General features: G+C 42.2%; 1 protein-coding gene across 4 annotated transcripts in view; it reads left to right on the top strand.

The window, feature by feature from the left end:
• SASH1 (SAM and SH3 domain containing 1) overlaps positions 1–27,778 on the top strand; it is a gene marked incomplete at its 5' end in the record, with an annotated part of 289,754 nt that overhangs the window by 147,030 nt on the left and 114,946 nt on the right. For all 4 annotated transcript variants that reach the window (XM_079146821.1, XM_079146820.1, XM_079146819.1 and 1 more), the window contains one exon: positions 13,511–13,639. In XM_079146821.1, the coding sequence (XP_079002947.1) occupies positions 13,511–13,639 (129 nt within the window). The remainder of the gene's footprint in view (positions 1–13,510; positions 13,640–27,778) is intronic.

Genomic DNA, 27,778 nt, shown 5'->3' with positions numbered 1-27,778 from the left:
AGGACGCAGCAAGGAAGCCCAGTCTGATTTCCCAGTATAAAACGCAGTTGTTGAACTGCTGTACTTTATGTACAGAAAAACAGCCCATTGTGACAGAATCAGCACTTTAAAAAAGAAAACAAATGAAACTTTTTAGTAGTACATTTAATTTTCTATGTCAAAATTACACACAATATGGCAAGCAATTAAAATAAAAAATATTTGTCCTTCATACATCACAGAGAAGAAAGTGAAATTGCCCTTTTTAATAGGGCCATTGAGAAGCATAGTGAAGTTAGGGTAGGAGGCAGGCAAGTCTTAACTAGTGCATTTCCTATGTGAAGAGCTTCCTCTCTGGAAATCCAAGAACATGAATGGGAAGAAAGTCCAAGCAAATGGGGTCATCAAGATTTGTCTGATGAGTGGATAAAAATGTTCATCCTTCAGTGAAAGCAATTGCTTTTTCAAAAAAGTGTGTGATAACTGGGTGTAGTGATGACATCTTTAATGCTAGAAATTCAGGAGGCTAAGAATGGAGGATTGCAAGTTCAAGGCCAGACTCAGCAGCTTAGCGAGGCCCTCAGCAACTTAGGGAGACCCTGTCTCAAAATAAAAAAAACGTAAAAAGGGCTGGAGATGTGGCTCAGTGGTAAAGATCCTCTGGGTTCAATCCCCAGTACCCAAAAAAAAAAAAAAAAAAAAAAAAGTGATAGATATTTAAATATGAGATGTCACTGAAAAGCCAGTGGTGATGTTAGTAAATTCCTAGCTTGTGACCAAATTGAGAAAATGGATGTTTTCATTCTTGTGATAATTGGCTTGTTAGAATGATGTGAATTCATTGTCAATTGTATTTTTCTTCTCATAGGCATAAGATGACTGTTGAGTTTACCTTGTGACCCAGTGTAGAAAGTGGTACCAAGCAAACACTCCACTCTCAGCTTCCAAGATGTTTTTAATCTACGAGTAAGAACAAACCCACGTGCTTCTGGTACCTCTCAGAGCCCTTTCACATTATACTCTTGGCAAAAGTAAAAGTCTTTTATGATGAAAATTGAGTTCATCTTGAGGGGAAATGATGTGGTTAGGAGAGAACTTTTATCCCCACAGAAACCAAAATGAAATTATGGCCATCATGTCACATGTATATTTTATATAGTTGCATGGACAGTGGACAGTGGACAGATGTAGGTGCAGACAGTGATCCTGTATAAGAAGGGCAAGTCTACAGTTCTGACGTTCTCTAATCCCAATTTCCTGCATGTTATAGGTCAGCGTGCGATGCAGGATGAAACCAACAGGTTTTCCCAGTGCAAATGCAAGTTTGAGTTTCACTGAAATCCTTGGTGCACAGATTGCTGTAGTGCCTTTGAGTTGATCAGAGGAGCAAATGCCAGAAGCTAAATCATGAGCCATGCTAGGAGAGGGGTAGGTGTGTGATGAAGAGTCACTTGGAGATTGATGTTTTTCCAGGCCAGGGGGTGACTTGGTTTCTCCCTGACTTTGGGAAGATATCACCTACTTGGTGTCACATGAATGAATAGCTCTAATTAGTTTTCAGCAAATAGGAACAAACAGGCTTGCCTTTGGCTCAGCAGGGGCCCTTCCAGCTGCTCTGGGCCACAAAGGGAACATGCATGCTGTCTGTGGCCACAGCCTTGTGCACGTACTTATTAACTTACCACACCTGGACCCGTGTGGGGGAGCCTGTGGCTTTCCAGGTGTGTCTTCCCAGTGCTGTGCCTGGTGGGAGTGGAAGGCCCAGGACTCATCCAGATAAACTCCTGGTGTATTTAGGGCCTTTCAAATATAGTCCATCTTTGTTTCAAGACTTTTTATGCTTTTTTTCTGTCAGCATGTGAGAAGATTGTGATTGTGGTGACCTGAACCCACTGCATCAAGGAACTTTCCTTTTAATCCTGTATTCTAAAAAAAAAAAAAAAAAAATCTATGAACCCCCAAGATGGTAAGCATTAGCAGTAAAAAGTGAAAGTATTTAGAAATCCGTAATTCCTATGTGGTGATTTAGACATTTTGGTGTCTTGTCTTCTGAGACAGTTCCCTCAAAACCTTATGGCCTTTGGTTCCCACTTATTCATCTTTAAAATGAAGCCATCATTAAGGCCTTTCTCTGTATTGAAATTCTAAGCATCTGTATTTGCAATTACTTGGAATCCTGTGCCTGACCCTGGGATATAATCTGGTTCCATCAGGTGAGAGTGACACTTTTGCCTTGCTGTTAGAGGAGGATGATTTCATGAGTTCTGAGTGAGGGCCAGATACTTGGCTAAGGATTTGCAGGTATTATTTTATTTAATCCCATTACAAGATGCAGGGTAGCAATATTGTTCCCATTTTCCAGATGAGGGAAAGCAATCTGTGCAAAGGTCTGTTCAGGATCGCCAGCTAGGAGGTGGAGGAGTAGGGTTCAGATACGGGACCTCCTAATCTTTTGGTTGGAGTCATGACCACCATTTGATTCTTCCTCATGTCCACGGGCCTTATTCCATGAACTCTTCTCTCCCGGTTTGACTGTGGCTAAGCTTGGAAAGAGGACTAACATCCCAGTGAATTTTCATCTATCTTGAGAAATTGTAGCCTTTTCTAGATGAAGGTAGGAAGAGGTCCCCTGCCCGGGATCACAGCAACAGACGCCCTGGTGGCGGTTCTCTTAGGGTACTTCATTGGTCTCATCAGAGAGAAATATAATAAAACAGAGATGGGCAAGGACTGGATGAGCTTCCTGGATGGTTTGCCCATTTTTTAGGGGACCCCCTAGCTGATAAGGAACAAGGCACTATAAACTCACAGTTCCAACTGGACTTACGTTAAGAGGTTTTTCTCCTGGAATGCAAAGGAAACAGAACGGGTCCCTGCTTTCAAAGTCTATGTGGTTTGGTTGTCATGAAGTGTGTGGCAGGAGGTCGTTGCTCTATTTCAATCAAACTATGTGTGTTCCATCTCTCTGCCTGAATAGCCTTCCATAGCTGTTGAATTCACCCGGAAATCCCAAACCTGGGCCCCTCCCTCTCTCCCTGTCCTGTCACACCTGTATAGTCTGACCATTTAGTTACCCAGAGTAGCTCTTCCTGTAAACGGCTGGGCTGAATTTGGATGCAGAGGAATTACACTTGTCCCTTCTGCCTGGCACCATCTCTCCGCCCCTCTCCCCAGTTCCTCATTCACCATGGTTTCTAGTGATACAGTTCCTGTTTCATTGTCTCATTCAGGAGACTGTTAGGGGTGTAAGGTCACTGGGGACAGGGACCGACTAAAAAACTCAGCATTATGTGTAGAAATGCTGGCTTTGTGAGAAGTCTATTAATTCATAATTACTATGTGAATTTTATGGCCTTCCCAGGAAGAGGAGAGATCATTTCTACTGACATTCACTCCATTCATTCATTCATTCATTCATTCATTCTTTCATTCATGTGTGCATGCATTTGATAGCTTTTTCTTAGGTAACTGCTTAAAAGTCAGGATTGTGATGGTCTTAGGTATTGAGATTGCAAAAATGAATGAGTCTTTGCCTTACCTTTCAGAAGCGCTAGAATCTCCTAGTGACAACAAGCACATGAATAAAAACCACCTCTTAAAACCTCTTTACAGGGATTAGGGAAATGTTGTAGCTTAGTAGTAGGGCATTTGCCTGGCATGCATGAGGCCCTGGGTTCAAGTTCCAGAGATAAAAGAGAATGAAAAATAGCTGGATGTAGTGGTACAGGCCTCTACTCCAGTGACTCAGAAGACTGAGGCAGAAGAATCACAAATTTGAGGCTAGTCTGGGCAATTTAGTGAGATCCTGTCTTAACATAAAAAATAAAAAGGGCTATCAATGTTGCTCAGTTGTAGAGCCCCCCGACCAGTCCTCAGTACTATGCAAACAAACAAACAGCATAAATAAAGCCTCTTTACAATGGAAAATTTCAAATGTATACAAAGGTAGAGTAACTGTGTTAAAGAACCACTGTGTTCTGGCTCTGGTGTCTTCAATTATAGCTGATCTTGTTTTATCTTGAGCCCAGGATTTTGAAACAAGTCTGGATATCATCTCAAGCCATTTGTTTGTGAGATGGGGAAATGTATGATTTACATAATGCAGAAGGTCAGGTGCTATCCAAAGACCATTTAGGTTTTACCTGTCAGTTATTAAATGTGAAATTTTGGCAACGGCACCAAGAAATGTTTAGTCAACTTTACTTATAAGGGTGATGCCTACCATCAGCAGTTCTAATCCTCTAGGCCAGACTCCTGGGTCTCACTCACCAGCTGTGCTCAGGAGGGACAGGAGGAAGTCAGGCAGAGCCAAGGTCAGTCTGTCTCCTGGAGGAATCCCACCCAGGTTCTGCTCACACTAAGGCAGAATATGATTTTCATAAAGAGCAGAAAACTTGAATGTTGTACGGTGTTTAACCACATTGCCAGAACTTTCAGGATTATTCTGAGATTAATAGATTCATTTCCAAAGTTCTAGGAATATCATAGATCACTTTTTCCCATCCAGTTCTTGATTGGCCAAATACTTGAAAATGCCCACATCCTCCAGTCTGTGTGCCAAAGGCAGCCTGAGAAAACTCAGTGTGATTCACACTCATCAAAATCTGTGAAGCTGGTCTCAAATTATGACTTCATTGCCACCCAACTAACTGTGCTGTTCTTTCCAAATCTGTGATTCTATTAAGCTCAGGGCAGTTTAGAAATGGAAAATGAGTTCAGTCTAAAATTGCCATCTGCTAAATCCAAATGTCCATTTTGAGCCTGCATCAGGCTTGTATTTATTAACATCAGATTATCATTGTCTCCACCCTTTTCTCTACATTTGCAAGTTTTTAGACTTCCTGTCACTGATGACTGCTAGATTGGGTCTTTCAGAACCTTTAATTCTGAACAAACCTTATATTATGAATCCAACTTTGTAAATCCCTTCAACAAGTTACTGTTGCGTGGCTCCACTATATGACTGCATGAAAATAAAGATGCACTTTGCTCTTCTGCCTAGTGACGATAAACACTCATGGGTCTGGATTTTCTATTGTAAACTTAATATCTGGCATAGCACCTGGAACATAGTAAGTGTTCAGGAAATGCCATCTGAATTAATGACATGTCCTTTAAGCTGTTGATTAAAGAGCATAAACAGTGAATTTTCTAGCCATCATCACATTCTTCATCATACCTGACAACCAATGTGGTGTGCAGAGGTACCAAGGTTTAGGGACGCAGGGGGGAACTTCTCTTCATCCCATTTATTCCAGCTTCTTTTCTCCATGGCCATTAACCTGAGTTTATTCATATTTAGACCAAACTTTTCAGATTCCTCCCCAAGTTAGGGATTACTAGTTCCTGTGGAAGATTTTGGTAATAACCTTTTTTTTTTTTTTTTGGCAAAAAATCTCAAGCAAGACTTTTGCATCTGTGATCAAGCAGGCTGCCTTAGGCCAGAGGGAGGGAGATGAGAGGCAAAGATGTTTCTACTGGGACTTTCCCTTCATCAACCACAGGTGACATTTCTCCAGAGGAGCAGAGAGCTAAACAAGGGAGGAATGCAAGGGAAGCACCTGCGGTGAAGGGTGAGCCGAGCAGGAGGGGTTGAGAGCTGCCTGGAGACCCACAGGCAGAGGCTTCTGAAATAGAGAACAGGAGAGAAGCTGCAGGGCTGTAATCTGGAAGGTGAGCTCCTCCAGTGACTTGCCAACTTTTGTCACAGGTTCATGGAAAGGATTATGTTTTACATGGGGGTCAAGTACAATAATACACATTCAGTTGGCTGTCTGTGTCTGCATAGTCCCCATCCATGGATTCAACCAACCAAGGATCACAAATATTTGAAAACAAGTTGCATCTGTGTATAGACTTTTTCTTATTATTTCATAAATAATACAGTATAATAACTATTAATGTAGCATTTACGTTTGTATCAGGTATTAAAAGTAATCTAGAGATGATTTATAGCATGCAGGAGGGGGTGGTCAGGTAAGATGCATATACTATGCCATTTTATATAAGAGGATTGAGCATCCATGGGCTTTGGTATCCTCAGGATGTGGGGGATGGAAATCCTGGAATGAATCTCCCGTGGGTACCAAGGGACAGCTATCTATAAAACTGTCACCAACACAGTAGGAAACAATGCCCTTAATTCATGAGATGTGCTCTCACAATTTCCATTCTGTTTTGTGCTTACTATACTATGCAATATTAATTAATTAAATGTGGGTCTCAAATATCTCAATTTATCTTAACACCCTGTGATGGCTTAGCCTGTGTGGACCCTTCTCAGCATGGCTCTGGGTTAGTGAAGGCCACTGGGTTAGTGTGAGATTTGGAAGCTGGAAGTAGATCAGCAACAGCCATAGTTTTTAGACTCTGAAGTTCAGTGGAGGATGCTAGGCATTGGGGTGGCTTGTGCGTGGTGTCATTGACCTGATGGCTTCCCTTTTTGGTATGAGGCAGCACCTGGATTGACAGTGACCCCAAAGTGATCCTTCCAGATTTTCCTCATCCTCTTCATGTCCAGAGGCAAGTGTGTGCTGGTCCACGGTAGAGATCCAGCTTCCCGTCTAGGTCACCTGTGGTGTTAAGGTTGAGTTCATGAGAGTCAGAGGTGGCTCTGCTGGTCCTCATGCTTCCCGTGTTGTTATGGGCTGTTTTGTTCTTGTTCTCTTTCACATCCTACTTCCTTTCCCATCTGTCAGTCTGCTGACCTGGAGTGAGGTTAGGCTCACTGCTGCCCACAGAGGCAGCAGCCTGTGGAGGCTGCCTTCACCAGCCTGCAACCCATGCAACCGTGACCCACATGGCCCCCCACGATCTTCAACTGCTTGTGCATTTGGGGACAGGAGAGAACTACGACTTTTTACTTACACTTGTTTTATCTCATTTAAAATGTCTATGAGAAAACTCAGGGCTTTGCACATGCTGGATAAGTGCTCTGTCAGAGGGCTGAGCAAAACTCCTAGCCCTTTACATTTTATTTCTAGACAGAATCTCCCTTCATTGCCCAGGCTCGCCTTGAACTTGGCGATCCTCCTACCTCAGCCTCCCAAGTAGCTGGGATTATAGTCATGCTTTGTGTGTATTTTTAATGTAAATTATCATAGTTATAAATAGATTGAACTGATATTAATAAGTGCTTATGGTTAAAGTAGATATAATGTATATTCATAAGTAAATTATAAATATGTATAAATTATATATATATATATATGTGTGTGTGTGTGTGTGTGTGTGTGTGTTTGAGGAGGTTCTATGTTCCTATTTTTTCTCCAGATATTTGAAGATCACTACTCTAGAGTTAGGAGCTGACAGAGTTCTGGGGAGGAGGGAGTGTGGGTTCTGCTTTCTGGGATCTGCTTTCTGAGAGGCCCTTCATTCTTGCGAATTTGTGTTAACTGGGATCCTCCTATGCACAATAATGGGGCCATGGACACCAGGACCATATTGGCCAATGCAGGAATTAGATAAAGGCTCTGGCAAGTTCTGGGTGGTTTTGGAGAGGGAAATGGAAGATATGAAGTCAACCCTCCTCCAGCCACCTGCCACATGAGTGTGCTCACCCCTCGGTCCTCCCTCACCACCAGCATGATCTAATATGTCCTTTAGTGTATGTTTTTAGTTGTTATGTGTTCAAAACTATTTTTCCAGAACTGTAGTCCAGTTCAAACCATCTGTAGAAATGCTTGAAATGATACCTCAGAGAAATTCATGAGATCAGTTACTATATATTCAACTCATTTCTCCAGATCGACATGCTGGGAGGGATGGGGTGGAACAGGATGACAGAGCTGGTACAGTGAGGTTGCACAGATTCAGGGAGACTGAACAAGGCAACTAGAGTTAAAGTTGTTCTTATGCTTGTAGCAATTTCACCTGAAGGGTTGCAGAAGGTGTCTGTTGCCTCACAGTCTTTAAACAAGCTAATGAAGAATGAAAAGACACCACGAGGTCATTGAAGAACTCAGGCTTCTTTGTGTGGTAGGAATTTCTTTTAGTGAATTTGGTTTGTAGGGGATCTCTGTCTTCATCCCTTTACAGAACAACAAGAAGCAATATAAATATAACATATAATTTATATTACATAAAATATGTCAAGAATATACCTAGAGGAACAGAAAAAGAGAAAAACAAAACAAAAATGAATCAGGAGTATTCTCTTTCTTGCTCAAAGAGTTACAGCAACCAGTTGGTTTGTCCCTCTGGGCTCTGTCTTTACAGTAACATAAAATAGGAGGACCAGAGTTCATTTGCATTCATTTGCATATAATCTGCATAGGAAGATTACATTGTATCTTCCAGTGTTTTCAGAGACTGTTCCCCATTTTTCTTCTCCTTTTCCCTTAAGTCTCTCAAGATATTCTAAACCATAGTGACATCTGGGGAAAGGAGAGCAAAAGTAACAAAAGTAATGATACGCATGCCTCTGTCTTCCGAGTTTTTCTGTCTTCCAGAGACAGAACTCAGAAGTACTGTTAAACCAGTTTTTGGGAGAACGATGCCATTTCTTTCCTCCTTAATTGTAACAACAGTCCTGGTGTGAACAGGTTTGGTTCAAAGCCCCTTATCCCTTATTTGCCTGTTGGTTGTATGAAAGCTGGGTTTTGGGTATAAATGTTACTGCGTGGCCTCGGGGGAAAGGTACACAGCTTGGCTTTCACAGCTGAGCTGATCGTTTGGGCCAAGATTTAATTCTCATGCACCAAGTGCGGTGGACAGTCATAGTACTGGTGCAGCAACCTAGTTCTGTAATGAGAAAAGGAAAGAGAACTTTCATTTGCATGTATCTCTTTTCTTGTTTTTAAAGACAGGCATGGGAAAGTCTTGGAAATAGATAATGTGACTGAAAATTTCAAAATCTGCTTGAAAAAAATTTTTTGAGGAAATAACATTTTCCTCTGTTCCTAAACTTGGGCTCATGTCTAATAAATGAGAACCAAAAGAGAAAAATAATAAAGAAGTGAAACAGATTAGGCAAGTAATAACCTCTAGCCCAGAAGCTTCAAATCCTTAAAATCTAAGGTTTAAAAAGGAATCTCTTTCAGTGTTTTAATAGAAGTATCTATGCTGGGCATAGTGTTGTGTACCTGTGATTCCAACTACTTGGGAGGCTGAGGCAGGAGGATAGCAAGCTCAAGGCCAGTATAGGCAACTTAGCGAGATCCTGTCTCAAAATCAAAATCAAACTCAAAATCAAAACTAAAAATGTCTGGGGATTTAGCTCAGTGGTAGAGTGTCCCTGGGATCTGGGATCAACCACCAGTACCACCACCACCACCAAAAAAAAAAAAAAAAAAGTATTTATTATGGTGAATGGAGATGATTTAAAGTTATAGTTTGTTTTGCAACACCATTGCCTCTTAACATTAGCGTTGTAGGGTGTGGAGTCAGACATAAACTTCACATTCCTGAAAGAAAGATGCAGTAAGTATGATACTTTTGAAATATTAGCTGCATTATTCAAATTCCCTACAGATTCATGTTGCAAATACTTTTAGTGGGAGTAAATATTTTCACTGAGTGGGTCTGTACCTATCTCAAATAAAAACAAGTTGGATGAAAGTGAAGCCAAGATTGCTAGATAGTTCTGAAAAAGCATGGAATTGTTTTTTGAAAAACTCCCTGAAAGAGCGTGGGTTTAATATGATGGACATACAAAAAGCTGTGCATACTTAATGTATATAACTCAGTAAGCCCAGAGATAAGTATATACTACTGAAGTCATCTCTGTCATGAAGGCCATAAACCCTTATCATCTGCCAATGTTTCCTCTCACCCTCTTTATTAGTTTCTTCTTCTTTAAGAAGTGAGAATTTGAGTGGATAAAGAGAAAATCACCAGGTCGTTCATTGGTTTCATTTGGTTGGGACACAAAGGACTTTTAAGAGGGTGGCAGACAAAACCTACTCTTCAAAGCACACACACACACACACACACACACACACACACACACACATTTCTTCTGTTCTTTTGCCTTTCTTGGCATTTAAATCATCAAGATGGACAAAAGTGGCAATTATGGGGGCTTACTGCACATCTGGAAAGTGATTTGGGACACCGTCAAGGCAGCTGTACTCTCCCGCTCTAAATCATTACCCGCTGAGCGCCAAGTGAGGAGTGGCCGTGGTGCCATATTGAGGGAGTGAAATATTGGCTGTCTTTGGCCTCGCTTGGGTTGAACAGCTGCTTTCCTCCTCATGCACAACCGGTGTGTTTTTCAGGCCCTCAAATTACTGGGGGAGTTTTGAATAGTTCAGAGTGAAAGAGGGAATTCAAATTTTGCACTCCTAGGAAAAGAGATCAGTAGATGGCAAACTTCAGAACTGAAGTGAAGCATTGACTTTGAAGGTGTCGTTAAGATATATGAGAGAAGAGAGAACGCAGGGCAGGGTCACTGAAACACAGCTGTCTAAATAGTTGCCTTTCAATACTGTTCTAGTGGCCTGCATTATGCCAAGAAAATAGTCAATTGTGACAGGTCATACGGTTCACAAATATGAAAACTGGTCATTTCTGAGAAAAGCCAGAATTCTAGGTGGAAATGCTTTGGCATGGACAGCACAACTTGTAGTGCCCGTGTGTGTAAGAGAAAGGGATAGATTTCCATTGAAGAACAGCAAGCCACAGCAAGATGTGTCCGATGCAACCTCTTTAGCAAGCACACTTGGGTATTGGAAGGTGTGAATGGTCTGTTTCCCTGTTGGATGAAATGAGAAGTTTCTACATGAGATAGCATTGCATTCCTGAGAGACTAAGATGATTCTGAATAGCCCAGGATCTTCCAGGGGACCTGGTTATGGTGGGGCTCAGGGATATAACTCATAAAAGCAGATTCTGGGGTACAGTTGTTGCAAGTCCCCTCCACCCCCACACACTGGAAAGGGTCCTTCTTTATCTATCCAGTAAATGCTAAGAAAGCAGGAGATGCTTCGGCAAACAGGGACAGTGAGGGCTTTGCTCCTTTGCATATAAGCAACCTTCTGGCTTATAGAAGACCGATGTCCTGAAGTCAAAGGGTGCCCAGTTCCCTTTGTCCTAGGAACTTCCCAGGTTCTTCTAGAATAGCCAGGGCAGCCATGGACTTGAGCCCTCACCTCGGAGTGGCTGGTACTTTGCTCTTCTAGCTGGTGTTAGCTGGTGGTCAGAACAGATGCTGCTATGGAAACTGCTCTTCTGTCCTCCTGTCTCTTAAAGTTCCCTCCACACGTTGCCTCCCATCTCCTGGGGCATTTGTGCATTGGGCACAAGGTGGTGAGGTGAGAGGTCGGCGAGGAGGGTGAGGGCCTGCTTTGTGCCTCCTTCCCCTGCTGGAAGAAGCTGCCTGTTGCTCACCAGGTCCTCTCCAGTCCACAGGCCTCAGCTTTCTTTGTTGACCCAAATGGGACAGGGAACCAGAGGTGAAGGGGACTGGAGCCAGGCTGGTACATTTGGGATTTATTCGGGGATTTATTTTGCAGAGTGTGTGATGGGAATGGCGAGGAGGTTTCTTGGTGCAGGGAGACCTGGGGAGATCTCTACTGAGCAAGGTGAAGGTGGCTGGGTCAAGGGCAGACTGGGCAGGTGGGGAAGGAGACAGGAAAACCAGCTGGGAGGTTGTTGAAGTTCGTCCCGTGGCCCACAGGCCTGTGTGGCTGCGTCGAGACAAGTCAGGGCAATCCTCAGGATCATACTTTGATTTATCATGCTGTATTTCAGAAACCCCACCTTAAGATATTCTGGCCAGCTTCCTCTCTCCACAGAGTTCCAGTCGGTTTCTTCATTGGGGCAGGAGAGGAAAAGAGAGCTGGCAGGTGACCTCTGAGGTTCTCAGCAAAATCCCATGTCGGTGGATGTTATTTCCCTACTGGAAACTTGACGGTGAACTTGGGAAGGGTGGCCTCCCACCTCTGTTGCTGTGTCTAGCCTGTCATCTCTGGCCGACAGTGGAGATGACTTTTGCCCAGGCATGTTTAAACATTCAACAATCTTGCTGTCCTTGTGAGAGTCCTTTTCTCCAGATCTCTACTAGGAACTTTGAGGCACTTGACTGAAATGCAGAACATGTTAGTCACGGGAAAGAAAGGAGCATTTCTAAAAAATCATTTCTTTCAATTTCTTTTTCTTCTTTCCCTTTTGTTCCTAAAATCAGGGAATGTGGAAGTGGACCATTGCCTGCTGTGACCCAGATCTCACCAGAGCTTACAGTTTTTAGCGGAAAGACTTGGGGACTCCCCCACACCTACTTGTATCTAAGGCTGCTTTTTGCAGGGCGAGATGTGTTGCTGTCAGGGAGGAATCAACGTGACGGAAGGGCTGGAGAGCATTGGAGAATGTGGGTGCAATTTTTCAGTTGTCTGGAAGTTAAAATGCAACTTGGTTGCTTTGGTAAAATCATGTGCCTTGGTTGTGTTAGTAAAGTCATTTATTCATACCCGAGGGAGGGGAGATTTAAAAGGGGCAAAGGAGAGGCGATATCCTCCTGAATAGATGGATTGATAGAAAGAGTAATGGCATAAATCACAAGCATAGGCGGCATCTCCAACCTCTCTCCATGTGTTCAGATGTGAGCTTAGGAATGCACGTCCTCAAGGAAAACACAGTGTGAAACTTGGTTTCATGGCGAATGACATTAGCTACGGACCTTTCGAGCATTTTCTGTATGTCTGGCAGCCTGCATGCCGCACACAAGCTCTTCCTGTAGTGTTCCTGCCAGGTAGGTGCTGTCACTTCTCCAGTGTCTTGGCAGGGTGAGCAGTGAGGCTGAGGCCACTTAGCCAGCATGTGGCTGCAGAACTGGTGTAAGCTCCTTTGCCACCACCTGTGCACCTGCTTCTGGGAAGGGACAAATGATGCATTTACTGAATTTCTAATACGTGCTCTTGCACCTGTACTTGGAATGGCTAAGGAATAATAAGTCTGATGACTATTAATGACTACAATACTGAATGATGAATTCTCATGAACCCTGATGACTGCCAAAGAAGGTTTTCCGCTCTTCTGAGTGTCTTTTGGGAGGGTCTGAAGTACATCCCAGATGCAGCATCCCTGTGGATACCTGAGTTCTCAGGTTTCATTCAGAATGGCTGGGAGGAGGGCTTGGCATCTGTCTTTTTCATAAGCTTCCTGGAGGTGCTGGAGTAGCCCTGACCGCAGCTAAGTGGCAAGGAGCCTGTCACTCACCCAGTGTCTTGGCCTGTCCTGTCTCCAAGAGAGGCGAGGCTGATGCTGTGGCTTTGGAGGCCCAGGGGTTGGAAACTTGGCATCTTTGCTTGTTGGCCCTGGGATCCAGGGGCAGTCACTCACCTCCTTTTAGCTACTGTTTGCTCAGTGATACAGGAGAAAAAGGACAGGTTCTGTCTCAGAGGGCTGCCCTGAGGATTAGCTCCCACGTGTAAAACTTAGCCTGGCGCATGTCCACTGAGTAATAAAGATCAGCCATTATTACTCCAAAGGCTGTGTAGAGGGCGATCGTATGGCCGCCGGGCTTTTCCAGGGTGACCTGACCTGACCTGACCTGACTGCCTTTGTTCTTTTCCTGTCTCCTCCTCCCCCTCAGGATGGCTCACTGGGAAACATCGACGACCTGGCGCAGCAGTATGCAGACTACTACAATACCTGCTTCTCGGACGTGTGCGAGAGGATGGAGGAGCTGCGCAAGCGCCGGGTGTCCCAGGACTTGGATGTGGTGAGTGGCGGCCCCGGGAGTACCATCTCCTGAGCACGGCGGTTCCCATCGTGCTCCGGTCTCTCAGCTCCCTGGTTCTTCTAACAGCGCCCGCTGTGCCTGGGGCCTCCGTCTGCAGGCTGCTGTGCTGGTGTCCACTAAAAACGATCAGGTCCCCAAAAGAGCAGCCCAGTTTTTCTGCAGGTATTAAATTGAATGAGTATTGGCTGAAGCAATATGACCAAATCTGTGCAGTCATTGAAAGACTGGGTTTTTATTTTCATTTTTTTTTAACTTAGGAAAAAAGATGATTTTTTTTTACCATTGACCAGTGTGTACTGAATTTTTATTGCTCAGAGGGTGTCTGGCAAGTTCTTTTCTTCCTTCCCTTTTTTTTTTCTTCTCTTTCTTTCTTTTCTATTTTTGAAAAAGAAAAATAAAAATTTAAAGAAGCAAGAATCTGCCCATAACCTCTCACCTGGCCATAAGCATGTGGATGTTTTAGAGGTGGGCTTTCAGGGTTTCGCTGGACATTTTAAAATCTGCAGTATAATCCTGATATATATCACCTCTTGAATTTTTACAGTTCTTCCTCATCATTGAGATTGCTTTGTGATCACAGTCTTTCCTGACTCTAGTCTTCCCTCTCACTTAGCCATGTTGTAAAGACTTTGCATGTGTAATTAGCAGAGCATTTGAACTTTGTGATACATAGTAAATAAATAGCTTAGGAGCTTTATATATCTAAGTGTATGCTGGTGTTCCCATGTACATTTGCAATTAAATAACTTATGGAAACTTTCACACTTATCAATTAAGTTAGCTACATGTTGGCTTCATTTTAGATTCATGCTTTTCAAATTGTTTCATTTACTGTGGGGACCTCAGAAGAAAAGGCTCATCCCTCTATATCTACTCATCCCGATAGCACTTTTGGGACCCTTTAACATAGCGAGAGGCTGCACAAACCAGTTTGGAGTAATAGCATCCCTGTGTCTTTAAAAACTGTACCCTACATATATGTATGATTACATGAATGGCGTGAATATACATTGGGTACAACCATAGAAATGAAAAGTTGTATCCCATTTGTGTACAATGATTCAAAATGTGTCTGTAAAAATAAAAAATATTTTAAAAAATTGTATATTAAAAAAAAAACCTGTTTAACAAATACTGAATCAATCGAATGAAGCCTTATTTGTCCTATTAAAAAATTTTAAATAAATCTACCTAAGGTAGAAAAAGAAAAAAAAAAAAAGAATTAGGTAACTAATTTAGAACTAATGAAGAATAAGTGATTCTTTATTAACACTTGTTTTCATGTTATATAAAAGGGTTCTCAGTCTACTCCTTCTAGATGGAACCCACCATGTAGTTGGATACCACTGATGTACAATCCGTAAGTGGGCGTGGTCTGTTTCCACCTAACTAGGCACTTGAAGTTCTTGTGCATGCTAATTTCTTTCCTCAACTCAACCTAAGAAAAGAGTCCTTGGGTCAGGAGTGATGTTGTATCATGACTGCCAAATATGAGTTCATGCTCTTTCCTTCTCGTTCACCGGTTTAGTAGTCCACAGGGAGGGGCATTAGTTTAATAAAGTCAGTTGAGGCTGAGAAGTGTCAGTCGATGGCAGAAAGCCTCAACTGTCCCAGGAGCCTGACACCTTGGCCCAGGCAGCCTCCTGGGCATCATCATTGCCAAGGGATATTTTTTCCCACTATAACTTTGTCCCTTGGCTTGTGTGAATGGTAGGGTTATTTTTTTCTTTCTAAGAAAGTGACCTCATGTGTCAAAAGACTCCTATGCCTGCTCAAATAACTACCCTCCCCTATTGGGGCATAGTTAAATGAAAAAATACTTTTGTATCAGCACTATTGCCAGAACAATAGCTTAAATATTGCACTTTATTTATTTATGTTTATGGTGCTGTGGATCAAACTCAGGACCCTCAGTACGTGCTAGGCAAACACACTCTGCCCCCTCCCCCTTAATTCTATTTTTTTTTTTTTTTTTTTGGTAACAGGGATGGAACCCAGGGGTGCTTAACTTAACCACTGAGCCACAACCCAACCCTTTTTTTTTTTTTAATTTTAAGACAGTGTTTCACTAAGTTGCTTAGGGCTTCACTAAGTTGCTGAGGCTGGCCTCAAATTTGCAATCCTCCTGCCTCAGCCTCCTTAGTCACTGGGATTATAGGCATGTGCCACCACACCTGGCTCTAGCCCCTAATTCTTGATGTTGCAGTTTTGATCTGGGATGCTAATGTGGTAACTGATCTCCTTGAACAGTTCACTGTGAGGAAATGATGGCTGCGAATTGGAAAATGATGGTTGATACAACATTAAACTGCTCTTAAAATGCCAGCTGATGAAGAGTTGGGGTAACCCTTCATCCCATGGTGTTCAGAAACCTGGGACACAGCTTCTAGATTGTAAAGGAAGCCTGTCTGTCAGTGGGATAAATGACCTCCTTCTCATTTAGACAGATGGGCCTAATTTGGTGTGCTATGTTCCAGAGCAGCAAAAGGCAGTCTGGGGGGAAAAAAACACCACACGAGTTTAATTAGTTCCCATCAAAGGTGTAAGAACTTGGTGGTGGGTAAAATTGATGGGAGCTAATTCAAGCCATGCTGGAAGCTTGACTGTTCATTCTTTAAATTGTAGTTAGCGAGAAAAGAAAGATCTCAAACTGGCATTCATACTACTTTTTTTTTTTTTTTTTTTTTTGGGTGAAATTCCAGGCAAGTTGTAGCAGTAAAGGGGAATTTCCAAACTACTGAAGACCAGGTTAGATGCAGGATGTTTCACATGTCACTCACATAGTTCAGGAGTCTAGAAGTTTTGAGATTATCCATCATGTCTGTCATGTACATGATGCTTGCGATGTACTTAAATTTCCCTTTCTCAGTGGTCAGCTCATCATAGACTTCTGATGGTAGCTCACTTTCTTGTAGAACCGTGACTTTCAATCCATAATACTCCCTTTTATTGCGTCTGAATTTTAGGTCTATTTCTAGACTCTCAATTCTGCCTTGGAACTATTACATAAACTATCTCCATGCTCACCGTTTGGAGCAGCTCTGGGTCTGAGGACTGGTAGAATGTGAGATGTCTTCAGAAGCAATGATCCACCAGCAATAGTAAGCGGAAATTGTAACATGGAGTATCCTAAAATATTCTAGAAGGGCAAAGGTAGCAGAATGTATATTACATTGAAAAAGTCATGTAGAAAAGAGCCCTCAGGGAAAGTTTTGTGGATGAATTAATTTATGATTTGATTTCATTCTAAATCTTGTGAGTGGATTTGGGGGGGGCTTAAGAAAATATTCTGTAGACAGAATAGCTATGTAATTATCCATGTTTGGCTTTAAAAAGTCAAAAAATGCATTGTCTGTAAGTGTTAATTACATGTCAACTAGAGAACAAACAAATCAGAGATACCCTGCCCATAAAGATGCTTGATCTAATCCTGGGAGGGGGGAGTTTTTTGATAATTGTGTTAGTAATTAACTTTCTGGACTAGATAGATGTCAAGCTACTTCTTGAGGACCTAATCACCTGGATCTATGGGTCCTTGGGGCCAGTTTTGATGAAGTCAACAGGGAGTATAGATGGGTAAAAATTCAATGGTATAAGCAGGGATTCCAATTCAAATTTATAATAGTGGGAAGAGTTTTTATTTAGCACCAAATGGCCCCTAAAGGAATGGTGTGTTTGGATGGCAGCCGCAGCCTCTGCTGGGCATTGGGACATTAGTGCTTGTGAACAGCAGGGAAGTTGCCCATATTTCCTCACATTTGGCACCTCCCTGAGCACCGTTTGTTTCTTTGGCAAAGAGAAGCTGCAATCAGAAATGACAGCAGCTTTCCAGTTCCATAAGGGGCCCATGTCTAGTGATGCTAAGTCTGACATCTGTCAAAGTGACACCCTGGCCAGGAAGGGACATGCTCAAGGTGTCCTCTTATTACTGGCAGCATTAGATTCCTCTGCATCTCTGAGGTTGACTCTGTTTGGATGTTGGCAGCGAACAAGTTTGGGTGGCTGTTGATGCGGCACGCTCACTGTTGACGATGACGTATTTGTGGCAGCCGAAGCCCAGCCTGGACTCTGTGCCAAATCGTTATCATAGCTGTGTGTGTAGAAGGAAAAGGAAGTCCAGGCAGAGCCTCACTAGGTACTCAGGGACTAGAAATGCGAATGAAAGCATTCTGCATTCTAACACTGCCCAGGTGTCTTGGGACCACTCCAAGTCCAGGTGGGACTTCTGGCCCTGGGCTTGCTGCTTGGGTAAAAAGTGAGGAAGGTCCATAGGATAGACTGGAGGCGTTGGACAGGGGTTCACATTCTGGCTCTTTTGCTCACCTGTAGGCAAGGTGCTTACACTCATCAAGCCTCAGTTTTCCCATCTGTATAATGGGGGATAAATATCTCACATAGTTATTTTGAGAATTAATTTTTAAAAGCCTTTTAGCCATCATAAATGTCTTGTAATGGTTTCTTTTTCTTCCTTTTTCTTCTTAGTTCAAGAATTCCTTCAGTAATGCTGGAGAGTATCTGTTATTCATACTTCATTAATATTTATTCAGAGATTTTGAGTTTTTTTTTTTTTTTTTTTAGCTTTTTGCTTTGGAGAATTTAATACATATAAACAGTGAAGTATAATGAACTTCCTGTGCCTGTCACCAATCTCCACAGTCATTACCAGCATCCTACTATCTCTGTTTTGTCTTACCCCCTACTCACATTTGATTGTTATTTACAGTTTTTTATTTTTATTTATTTATTTTTTGCGATATGGAGAATTGAATATATGGGGTGCTCCAACACTGAACTACATTCCCACCCCTTTCAATTATTTTTTAAATTTTGAGACAGTCTGGCAGAGTTGCCAAGGCTGGCTTGGAACTTGTGATGTTCCTGCCTCAACCTCCCTAAATCGTTAGAATTATAGGTGTGCACTACCGTGTCCAGCTCTCTATGTAATCATTTAAAAGTGTTTAGTGATTAAAAAAAATTAGCATCAAGCCTGTATTTGGTATTTTGCTCTTCTAGGAACACAAATAAAAGATGTATTCCTGGGCAGGGAATGTGGCTCAGTGGTTGAAGTTCCCTGGGTTCAACTCCTGGTACAAAAAATAAATAAAAAAAAAAAAAAAAAAAAAAAAAAAAAAAAAATATATATATATATATATATATATATATTTTGAATGTATTCCCTATGCAAAAAGAGGTCACAATTCAGTGGAGGCGTGAAACAAGTGAACACAGTAATAAAAAGCTGTGCAGGAATATGGAGAGGGCCCCTGGCCTCGTTTAGGTGAGTTTAGGAGGCATCCTAGAAGCAATGCCATGCTCTCCAATCACAGAGAACTTAGAAGACAGACCTGGTTTGACCTGGAACTGTGGGCGGTGCTGAATAGCTTTAGGCAAAGGTCAAGGTCATGTTTTGGGTCAAAGCTAAAACTTGAGGGAGAAAATGTGACCTTACCAGCTACTGCAGGAATTTCACTGTAACTAGAAACTGAGGTCTGAATGAAGTGGGGAAGCTGCAGGCTGTTCATTCACAGGTCCTTGGATCATTAATCCTATAAGGAGATAGCATAGAATGTTGTGATTCATCACTCTCCACAAGACAAAACAAAAGTCATTGCCATTTTGCCTTCAATGACTGGCTGGCCAAGGTGAACTTGCTTCTGTTTTGCTTGTGGCTTCACACAGACATGCACACAATAGTCCATCTGTGATCTTGATGTTTTAACACGTTGGGCATGGGAGATTTTTTTTTTTTTTTTTTTTTTTTTTTTTTTTCAGAATCCGGGGCTTGTGGGGTGGGAGATGGGGAAGAGAATTATTATTTTTACAATCAGGACCTTTCAGAGGGGGAGGGAAGCCCAGGCCTGGTGTCTTTTTTGGAGCCCTGAATTATCAAAACCAGGTTACCAAAACTATAGTGTGATCTAAATGTTTACATTTAACATTTTTGGCATGGAAGAGTTTTTGTTGTGTTTTATTGATTGCTTTTCTTTTGCAATTTGCTACAGACGGCAAAGCACGTGGAAAGTGGGTTTCCTGTACATTTGAACTCCATGAATATTCAAGAAAATGATAGGCAATGCAGGGTTGCCCCAGCTCCATCTGTGGGTCCTCAGCGTTTGGATAAAGGTGCCCAGAGCTGAGAAGCAAAGATGACAAGCGTTCCCTCCATATTCCCATTCTTTTTTCCAGAATGAGGACGTGTTGCTTATGATCCTAAATCACCCTGCTAAAGCCCACACCCTCTGACGCGGGCTGCTCTGAAAGGCATTTGTTTTTGTTTTGTTTTGTCTTGTGTTAACTCCCATTATTCTCTAGCTTTGGGCTCCTGTTGACTTGCAGATTGCAATCAGAATCAGTGGGCATTCGATGGTGCGTCTGAGCAACATTCTGCTGTGGGATTCGCACACTTGATGTCAAAATACACTGAGGCATTATATCTTAAGCCAGATGGTAATGCGGTTCCCTGCTCTGGCTCCTCTCAGACAAAGTCGCATTTGTGCTCTGGTGCCCGGTCCCAATTTAGTCAGCAGTTTTTGTACATTGCACGGAGTGAACTTGGGCATAAACAGATCTCTTGGTGCCGATTTTGATCTTGACATCCTATACCTTTGGTTATTAAGAAGATTTTACTAAAGCAGCAATAAATTTATGTTTCAGTTCACTTAAACTTGGACACTTTTGCAGACCGCTTGTGTGATTATGGAAACTTGTGTTCTGTGTGATAACAAGCAGTCTAATTGTTGAAGTGTATTCAGATTTTTCAAATATGGATCAGCAACTTCAGCTTCTTCTCTGATGACTCCCAGGCACTTAGAAATGACTGATTTTTTTTTTATTCATTTGCTTTAACAAAACCTAGTCTGCCTGTGAGATTAAAAACCAAAATAGCATTCTTTTAAAAAAAATACAAATGCTTGACAGAAAGGAGAAGGTCCAGACTTTGTTGTTGCTTCCATTTACATATGACAGAGAGAATTCCTAAATGATAATCAAATTAACACTCAGTGGGGAAAAAAACCAAGGAGCTCAAAGTCAAAGAGGCCACACCAAGGGCGGAATCCCATACTTGCCCAGGGCTTGGAGGAAAAAGAGCATTGTTATTTTTGGAATCAGGACCCTTCAGAGGGTGAGGGAGGTCCTGGATTATCACAAGCAGATTGCCAAAAACTGTAGTGTCATCTAAATGTTTACATTTCACACTTTGGTCTTGGGTGATTATGGTGTAAGCTAATCATAAGCTAATTACAGGCTATTTAAAAATGTTAATTTGTGGTACACTCAAGGCAGTGTGGTCTTTCAGTGAGACAAAATTTAAAGGAGGGTGGTGAATGCATATTTTCAAGCCCTTAGGCTGGGTTTCTGAAGTCAGATTGGTAATGTCATTGGATGGAGGGTATTGTCTGAGGTCTAAATAGAGACCTTTGGTGACCACTGGGTGGTCCAGGAGGAGTGGCTCATCTGTCCCCCAAGGCCCTGCTGGAATTGGCATCTGGAATGGGATTATGCAGATAGGTACATATAGGGCCCAACCTGCAAGTCACCTGGGGCAGGGCTGTGAGCCCTTGATGCTGTCCCCATACACACCTGACATTGGCCTCCTGGTCCCTAAGTTCATGTTCGAGGCTGATGTCTTACCACTGCTCCGATATGCTGAAATAAATAGCTAATGACAGAAAGAGCTGGTCTGGATCACCAAGTGCAGAGACGTGCACATGTGCGTGTTGTGTTTGTGGTGCTGGGGAAGAGACCCATGTGCTTCCGCGTGCTGGGCAAAACATTCCACTGTGGAGATACACCCTCTGCCACCAAGTACATTAACTGGAGATTTTCCTGGCCACCTCTTATCAGAAGGTCATTGCATACATTTCAACAAGCTTTCATTTGAAGCTGCCTTTTCAGTTTGGGAGTTTCAAGAAGTTTATTCTACATAGAAGAAAGCACAATGGCAAAAACGTCGAGCAAAGTTGTTTTGTGCAGATGATTTAGTTATTTTGTGTTTTCAACTATCCAGATTCACTATTTGGAAGGATCCAACCTAATGTGATATTCTCAGAGCACAGTTCTCGTCTTTCCTTGGATCTATCACTGTATTACCCCCAAAAGAAAATCAGGTTCTAGCTTTTTTTCCCCTTGACATGTCAGTCTCTAGCTTTTTTTCCCCCTCTTCCTCCCTTGATATGTCATCTATGCATTAGAAATGGAGGCTTAATTTTGCACCTCTAGCAATGAAATTGGAGTTCAGGTTCAGGGGTTTGTGAACTGCTTCTATCTCTGACATTCCAAGGCCAGAGCATCAATTATTTATTTACAAGGGATAGTTTGAGAGACTTTCTGCAATTACTTAGAATATGAAGATGTTCATAATTTGTGTAATAGCAATGCCATTCATCTCATGGGCCTCAGCAGAAGCTGATGGAACTTAATCAAAAATAAATCAAGGACAAGTCCAAACCAAATTGGAAGCACATCATGAATATTCCTGAACATCTGGATGTGTTTGTAGGGGTGTTCGTTATTTTTTTAATGTGTGCGACAGCAGAGACGTGGCTTCTTAACAAAGATGCCGAAAGGGAGACAGATTTCCATCTGTGATTTCAAAGGGAGTTTTTGTTTGTCTGTGTATGTCCTTTCTCCTTAGGGTGTGGGTTCTCTTCTTTAAGACATGCCTTTGATCTCTTTCATCTCTCAGAATCTGTTTTGGTATTTTATCTGAATTCTTCATTGGAGTCAGGCCCTCAGCTCATGGAGATTAAACATTTTTTTTTTTTTTTTTAATAAAGGAGAATTTTAACTTAAGAAAAAATTTACTATTTAATATTTTTGATGAATTTTTAAAGTGCTAGTGATATAATTTATCAATTAGGCTTTTCTGTTTCACTAGAATAACTATGTACATCCGAATCTTGGGGTATTGTTTCACAGCCTAAAATACTGCCAAGAATTAGGGAGCAATGAACAAAACATGAAGAGGCCGTAATAATCAACATGCTTAAGGCTTATCACGAAACTGACATTTGTGGAAGCACATTATAATTGATAAGGCATCCACATCTATGACTTTGTTTCTTTTAATGACCCCGTGAGGTGGATATTAGCAATCATTTGATTTCAGTTGGGCAGACATCATTGCTTGGAGAGGGAGGTGGTGTGACCTGGTGGGAGAGATCCAGGCCCATCAGCCCCAGCCTGGGCATTCTCTGGAGGGACCCTTAGGCCCTTCCCTGCCTGGTAGGTTGCCAGTGCCTTTTTGGCTGTAGAATGAACGCAGGATCTTGTGCTCTACCACATGCTAATGCCTTCTTCATCAAGTTGTTGGAAACATTAAATAAAGTCATATTTTTAGAGCTCTTGGCAGTGTTTCGGGGTATATACTGGAGCTCAATAACATTTATAATAGATATAGTTATTTATAATAGAACTGCTAATTATTGATAAGACTGTTGATAAGCCTAGGAATTGTTAAAAGTCAACAATTAGTACGTATCAGAGATGGGATTTGACATGAGGAGTGAGTGAAATCTCAAATTCTCTGAATCCCCAGGCTACTCACTAACCTTGCATTTTCCTCTGTGGAGATTCTTCCATCTCCTGGAAGAGTACATTACAGCGTGGTTCACAGATTATTTAAGTGCTTGGGTGACATATCATGGAAGCTCAGTGTTATGAAGCATAATATACTAGTAGAAAATTATTTATTTATTTAGTAGTAAGTGAGGACTGAACCCAGCCATTTTCTTTCCTCCTCCTTCTTCTTCTTTTTTTTTTTTTTTTTTGGCGTGACTAAAATTATTTTTATTATACAAATTAAAATAATACATTTGTTAAAAATCCAAAGTTCACTAAAGAGAGAGTGAATGCTTGAAATTGTGTTTTCTAAAGTTACCACCTTCGCTTATGTCCTTCCAGATACAAATATGTTGTTGGAAAGCCAGAATAATTGAACCAAATACACAGAATGAGTTTACTCAGTATCATGCTTTCTTTTGCCTGAAATAAAATTCCTGAACTTTCAAACGGAACGGAAAGGCAGTGCCAAATTAAAATCTTCTAATAGCCTCTTTCCAAAGACAGTAATTTTACTTAGTGTTTTCTCTCTTTTTTCTTCTGTGCATACACACATAAAATAATACATGATGTTTTATCTAAAGCAGGTTAGAAGCAGCAAATTAAAAGAGGGTGATTTATTGTTGGAGAAAGTCATCTGATAGTCCTAAGAAATATTAGCAAACGAAGAGGCAGAAAATGTAGAAAGTCAATATCAGAACTCCAAAATTTCAAAACCTGGACTATTTAAAATAGGGACAAACAACTTGACATACCTTGCAATTCTGTGGAGCAATCCTGAATTTAAAAGAATCTGTTAAGGCGGGTATTGTGGCACATGCCTGTAATCCCAGGGATTTGGAAGGCTGAGGCAGAAGGATCACAAGTTCAAAGGCAGCCTCAGCCACTTAGAGAGGCCCTGCCTTAAAATAAAAAAATAAAAAAGGCTGGGAATGTGACCCGGTGGTAGTGTCCTGGATTCAATCCCTTGTACTGGGGGGGGGGGGAAATCTGTTATGTTTTATTCCCTACATTGTTTCAAAACACAGCAGATAATAGAATTAAGAAAAAAATTCTGTTCAGGAAGGTAAAAAATAAATGAAGACATTTTATTTTTTACCTGTATATTCTTTTTTTCTTGAAAATGAAGTTTATTCAACACAATGGCCTATTATTAGAGGGTTCTATAATTTTATAATTTTAGAGTATTATATAATAACTTTTACAGATGGCTGAATGATGATGTGCCATGTTGTTCCTGAAAGTGAATGACAAAGAATTGGTAAATAGCAACATTGACTGAGTTTCTGGTGTTTCGGTAATTTATGTGGTGTCGTGGGAAAACTGCTAGTAAAATAGCAAATAGAATCTGTGTTCCAGGAAGACCATTTACAATGGGACAAGAAGACACAGATCAGGATTGTTTCGGTTTAACCTGTAGGTGGCTGATGCAGATCTGCTTACGACAAACCCTAACTCTCTGTCAGTTCCCACGGAGCTGCACGTACCTAAGACCACAGAAATGAGCTGGAAGAGGTGATGCTGGATAGAGGGACACCTTAGCTGGAAGGACAGGCCCCTCTGGCTAGGGTCAGGACCCTGCAACCTGAAGTGCAGCGCAGTGCTGGTTTCTGAGCCTGTCCAGGTATAATCGCCCTGCTCTTCCCATACCGTAAACTAGACCAGCAGAAGTAAGCAGCTAAGGTCAGGATGAGTTTAACAGGGCTGGCCTTCGAGGGGCAGTGATAGGTAGAATGACAATGCTAACTATAGCAATATCCCAAATTTTATAAGTATAAATGTTTCGTTTTCCAGGTGGGTATTTTCTCTTAATTAAATGTTATAGCTGATTGTATTCTTGTTTGTGATGCTGGGCATAGAACCCAGGGCTTCATGCATGGTAGGCAAGTGCTCCGCTACAGAGCTGCATCCCAGCCCTGATTGTGTTCTTTATAAAGCATTTATTGAATACCTGCTGTGTGAAAACACATGGTATGTACTCCCCCGGAACACTCCCATGGGGCTTTTTAAATGAGGTTTTTAATTGGGATATAGTTTAGATACCATAAAGTTCATCTTTTAAAGCATACAGTTCAGTGGTTTTAGTGTTTTCAGAAAGTTGTGCCATCTTTACCACTGTTTCCAAAATCCATAGTACTTTTAATTCTATTTTCACCTTTCTATAGGGAGTACATGGTCTGTCACTGTATCTCTGTGACTAGAACAGGTTCCATAATGTATTAAATAATCAAATATTTGCAGGATAAATGAATGACAATACTTGTGCATGCTGGAGATATTTGCACTTCTGTCCTCAAAGTGAAATCTGCATGCTATCCTTTTGCTTTAAAAAAAATAAAAACGATGAAGAAAAACTTTTTGAAGCAAGAAATCTTCAGAAATTATAATTCTAGAGAAGTGCCTTTATTACAGAATGAACCTGCTGGCAATAAAAATGTTAAATATGTTGAGATTCAAGTGTCTAATTAGAGGAGGAAAGGCTCCCAATTAAAGTATATTAGATAATAAAAAAGATCTCTTTCCTGCTTTAAAGTTGTCTTATATTTGCCTATTTCTTAATGTGGAAATAAGGGATAGGCTGTTGTCTTAATATTTAAAGACAACAAAAATCTGGGATTGAAACAAGGCTAAACCATAAAAACTGGTATCAAATAGAGAAATGCATTTGGTATTCCAGCGCTTTCCAAACTGACAGCTCGCAGCAGCCCCAGCGCCCGGTTGCTGGTGCCATCCCCCCTGTTGGATTTTCTGTTCCATCTGATAGTGAACTCTCCAGGGCTGCAGCTCTCGTCTGTAATTTAACACAAGTGAGCCTGTTGTCCAGTCACACGGAACTGCAGAACAGCAGATAACCAGGCAACTATTGGAGCCCAGTGGGGCCTGTGAGGGCGCCATGGCCAGCCCTGCAGAGTCTGGAAAGGGATGGCGGATTCTGCTCACAGGGCGGTTGACTCAGTGTGCAGACCTTTCTGCCTGTGAGCAGATGGTGGCAAGTGCCACTGCTTCTCTCTCCTCTCCTCGCTCCTTCCTTCTCTTCCTACTCTGCACCCTGGACGGGGACTATTCTTTGTCTCTCGCACCAACTCGCTGTCCTTCTGTGATCATGCGTGTGCATGCAGGTGTGGGAGAGAGAAGGAAGGAGGGAATGTTAGCAAATAATGGCGGCCAGGGCTAGCCCAAAGAGAAGGAAGGAGCGCCGAGAAAATGCCCTACTTGCTCAGGATCTGATCAGCCCAGGCCCCTGTATTCCTTGCTGGGCTTCTGTGGTTTAAATATACAGTGGCAAGTGGAGACTCTGCCCGATTCCCACCAGTTCCGGTGTAGCTGGGTCCAGCTGGGCTGAGGGTGGAGATGCACAGGAACTGCCCGTCCACCTGCCGCCCTCCCCTTCCCATCCCGCCTCGGTGCTGCTGAGCCTTCATCCTCGCTTCCCCAGGCCTCCATTCCCTCTGCTCACCACCTGCATCTGCCTCCGCCCACAGCCCACCTGTCCGCCTGCACCGCCCAGGTGGTAACACCCCTGGTCTTGCCTGGAGCTGCCTGCCCCTCACTTGCTTCCTCTGGGGAGCAGATTCCTCTTGGTTTCTCATATTGAGCCCATCCCCCATCTTCCCATAGGAACTTGTTCTGTCTAACAGGCAAGTTCTGCATTTCTGTATCCCAGCACATCAGGAGGAAAACTGGGCTTTCTGGTTGACCTGGGATTGTGGCCGGGAATTGTGTCTGCTTTTACTAAGTTAAAGCTCAATTAATTATTTTTTAAAAAATCAGACATTAACAGTGTACTCTTTTGACCTCCACATTTCTTTTACTGGAAGTGACCTCCATGGGACATTTTCTCCAGGTGGAGATGGGTGTTGTAACCATGTTCACTCATTCGAAGATGGACATTGTAAAAAAAAAAAAAGGGCGGGGCTATAGATCAGGCCAGAGGGGCATTTTTCTCCTTGCTGGGAGTCTGTCACCTCGGAGATGAAAATGTTAAACACAAGCCAGCATTTTGGTGAGGCTTTAATCTGCTGGGCAGCCCATTTCTTTTCCTGCTTGTTTGTTTTGGCTTTCCACGTGAACCTCGGAGGGTACCTTCATCAGGAAGCTCAGCGTGAGTCTTGTTGATATGAGTGAAATCAGTTTCTGAACTGCACAAGGTTAGAAAAAAAAAAAGAAAAAGAAAACAAGATATTATAAATAAAAGCAGTTGGCTTATTTAAAGTTATTTTAATTTTTTGCATGATGTGAAATAGTGGTACCCTCTGCATGCTGCACGTATGCCAGTCACCTTCTAGGTCAGCATAGATGCTGAGAGACTGGGCTTAAGAATTAAGGCTTGCAAAGAAGGTCCAGCCTGAGGGAACTGGCTGGCAGGGTTCTCAGCTCAGGAGTGTCAGTGAGGGCAGAGAGCTGCAGGAGAGTGAGGGGTCACAGAGCAGGGTAGGAAGACTTTGTCCTCAGCGGAGGTATGTAGGGGGTTGCACACGTGCTAGGCAAGCCTTCTACACTGACCTGTCCCTCCAGCCCTGCCTTCACTCTTTAAGTGGACAGTTCAGTGGTAATAGG

This window comes from Sciurus vulgaris (genome assembly GCF_902686455.1).
Source record: "Sciurus vulgaris genome assembly, chromosome: 7".
Taxonomy (NCBI): Eukaryota; Metazoa; Chordata; class Mammalia; order Rodentia; family Sciuridae; genus Sciurus; species Sciurus vulgaris.
This window is presented reverse-complemented; position numbering and strand designations above follow the sequence as displayed.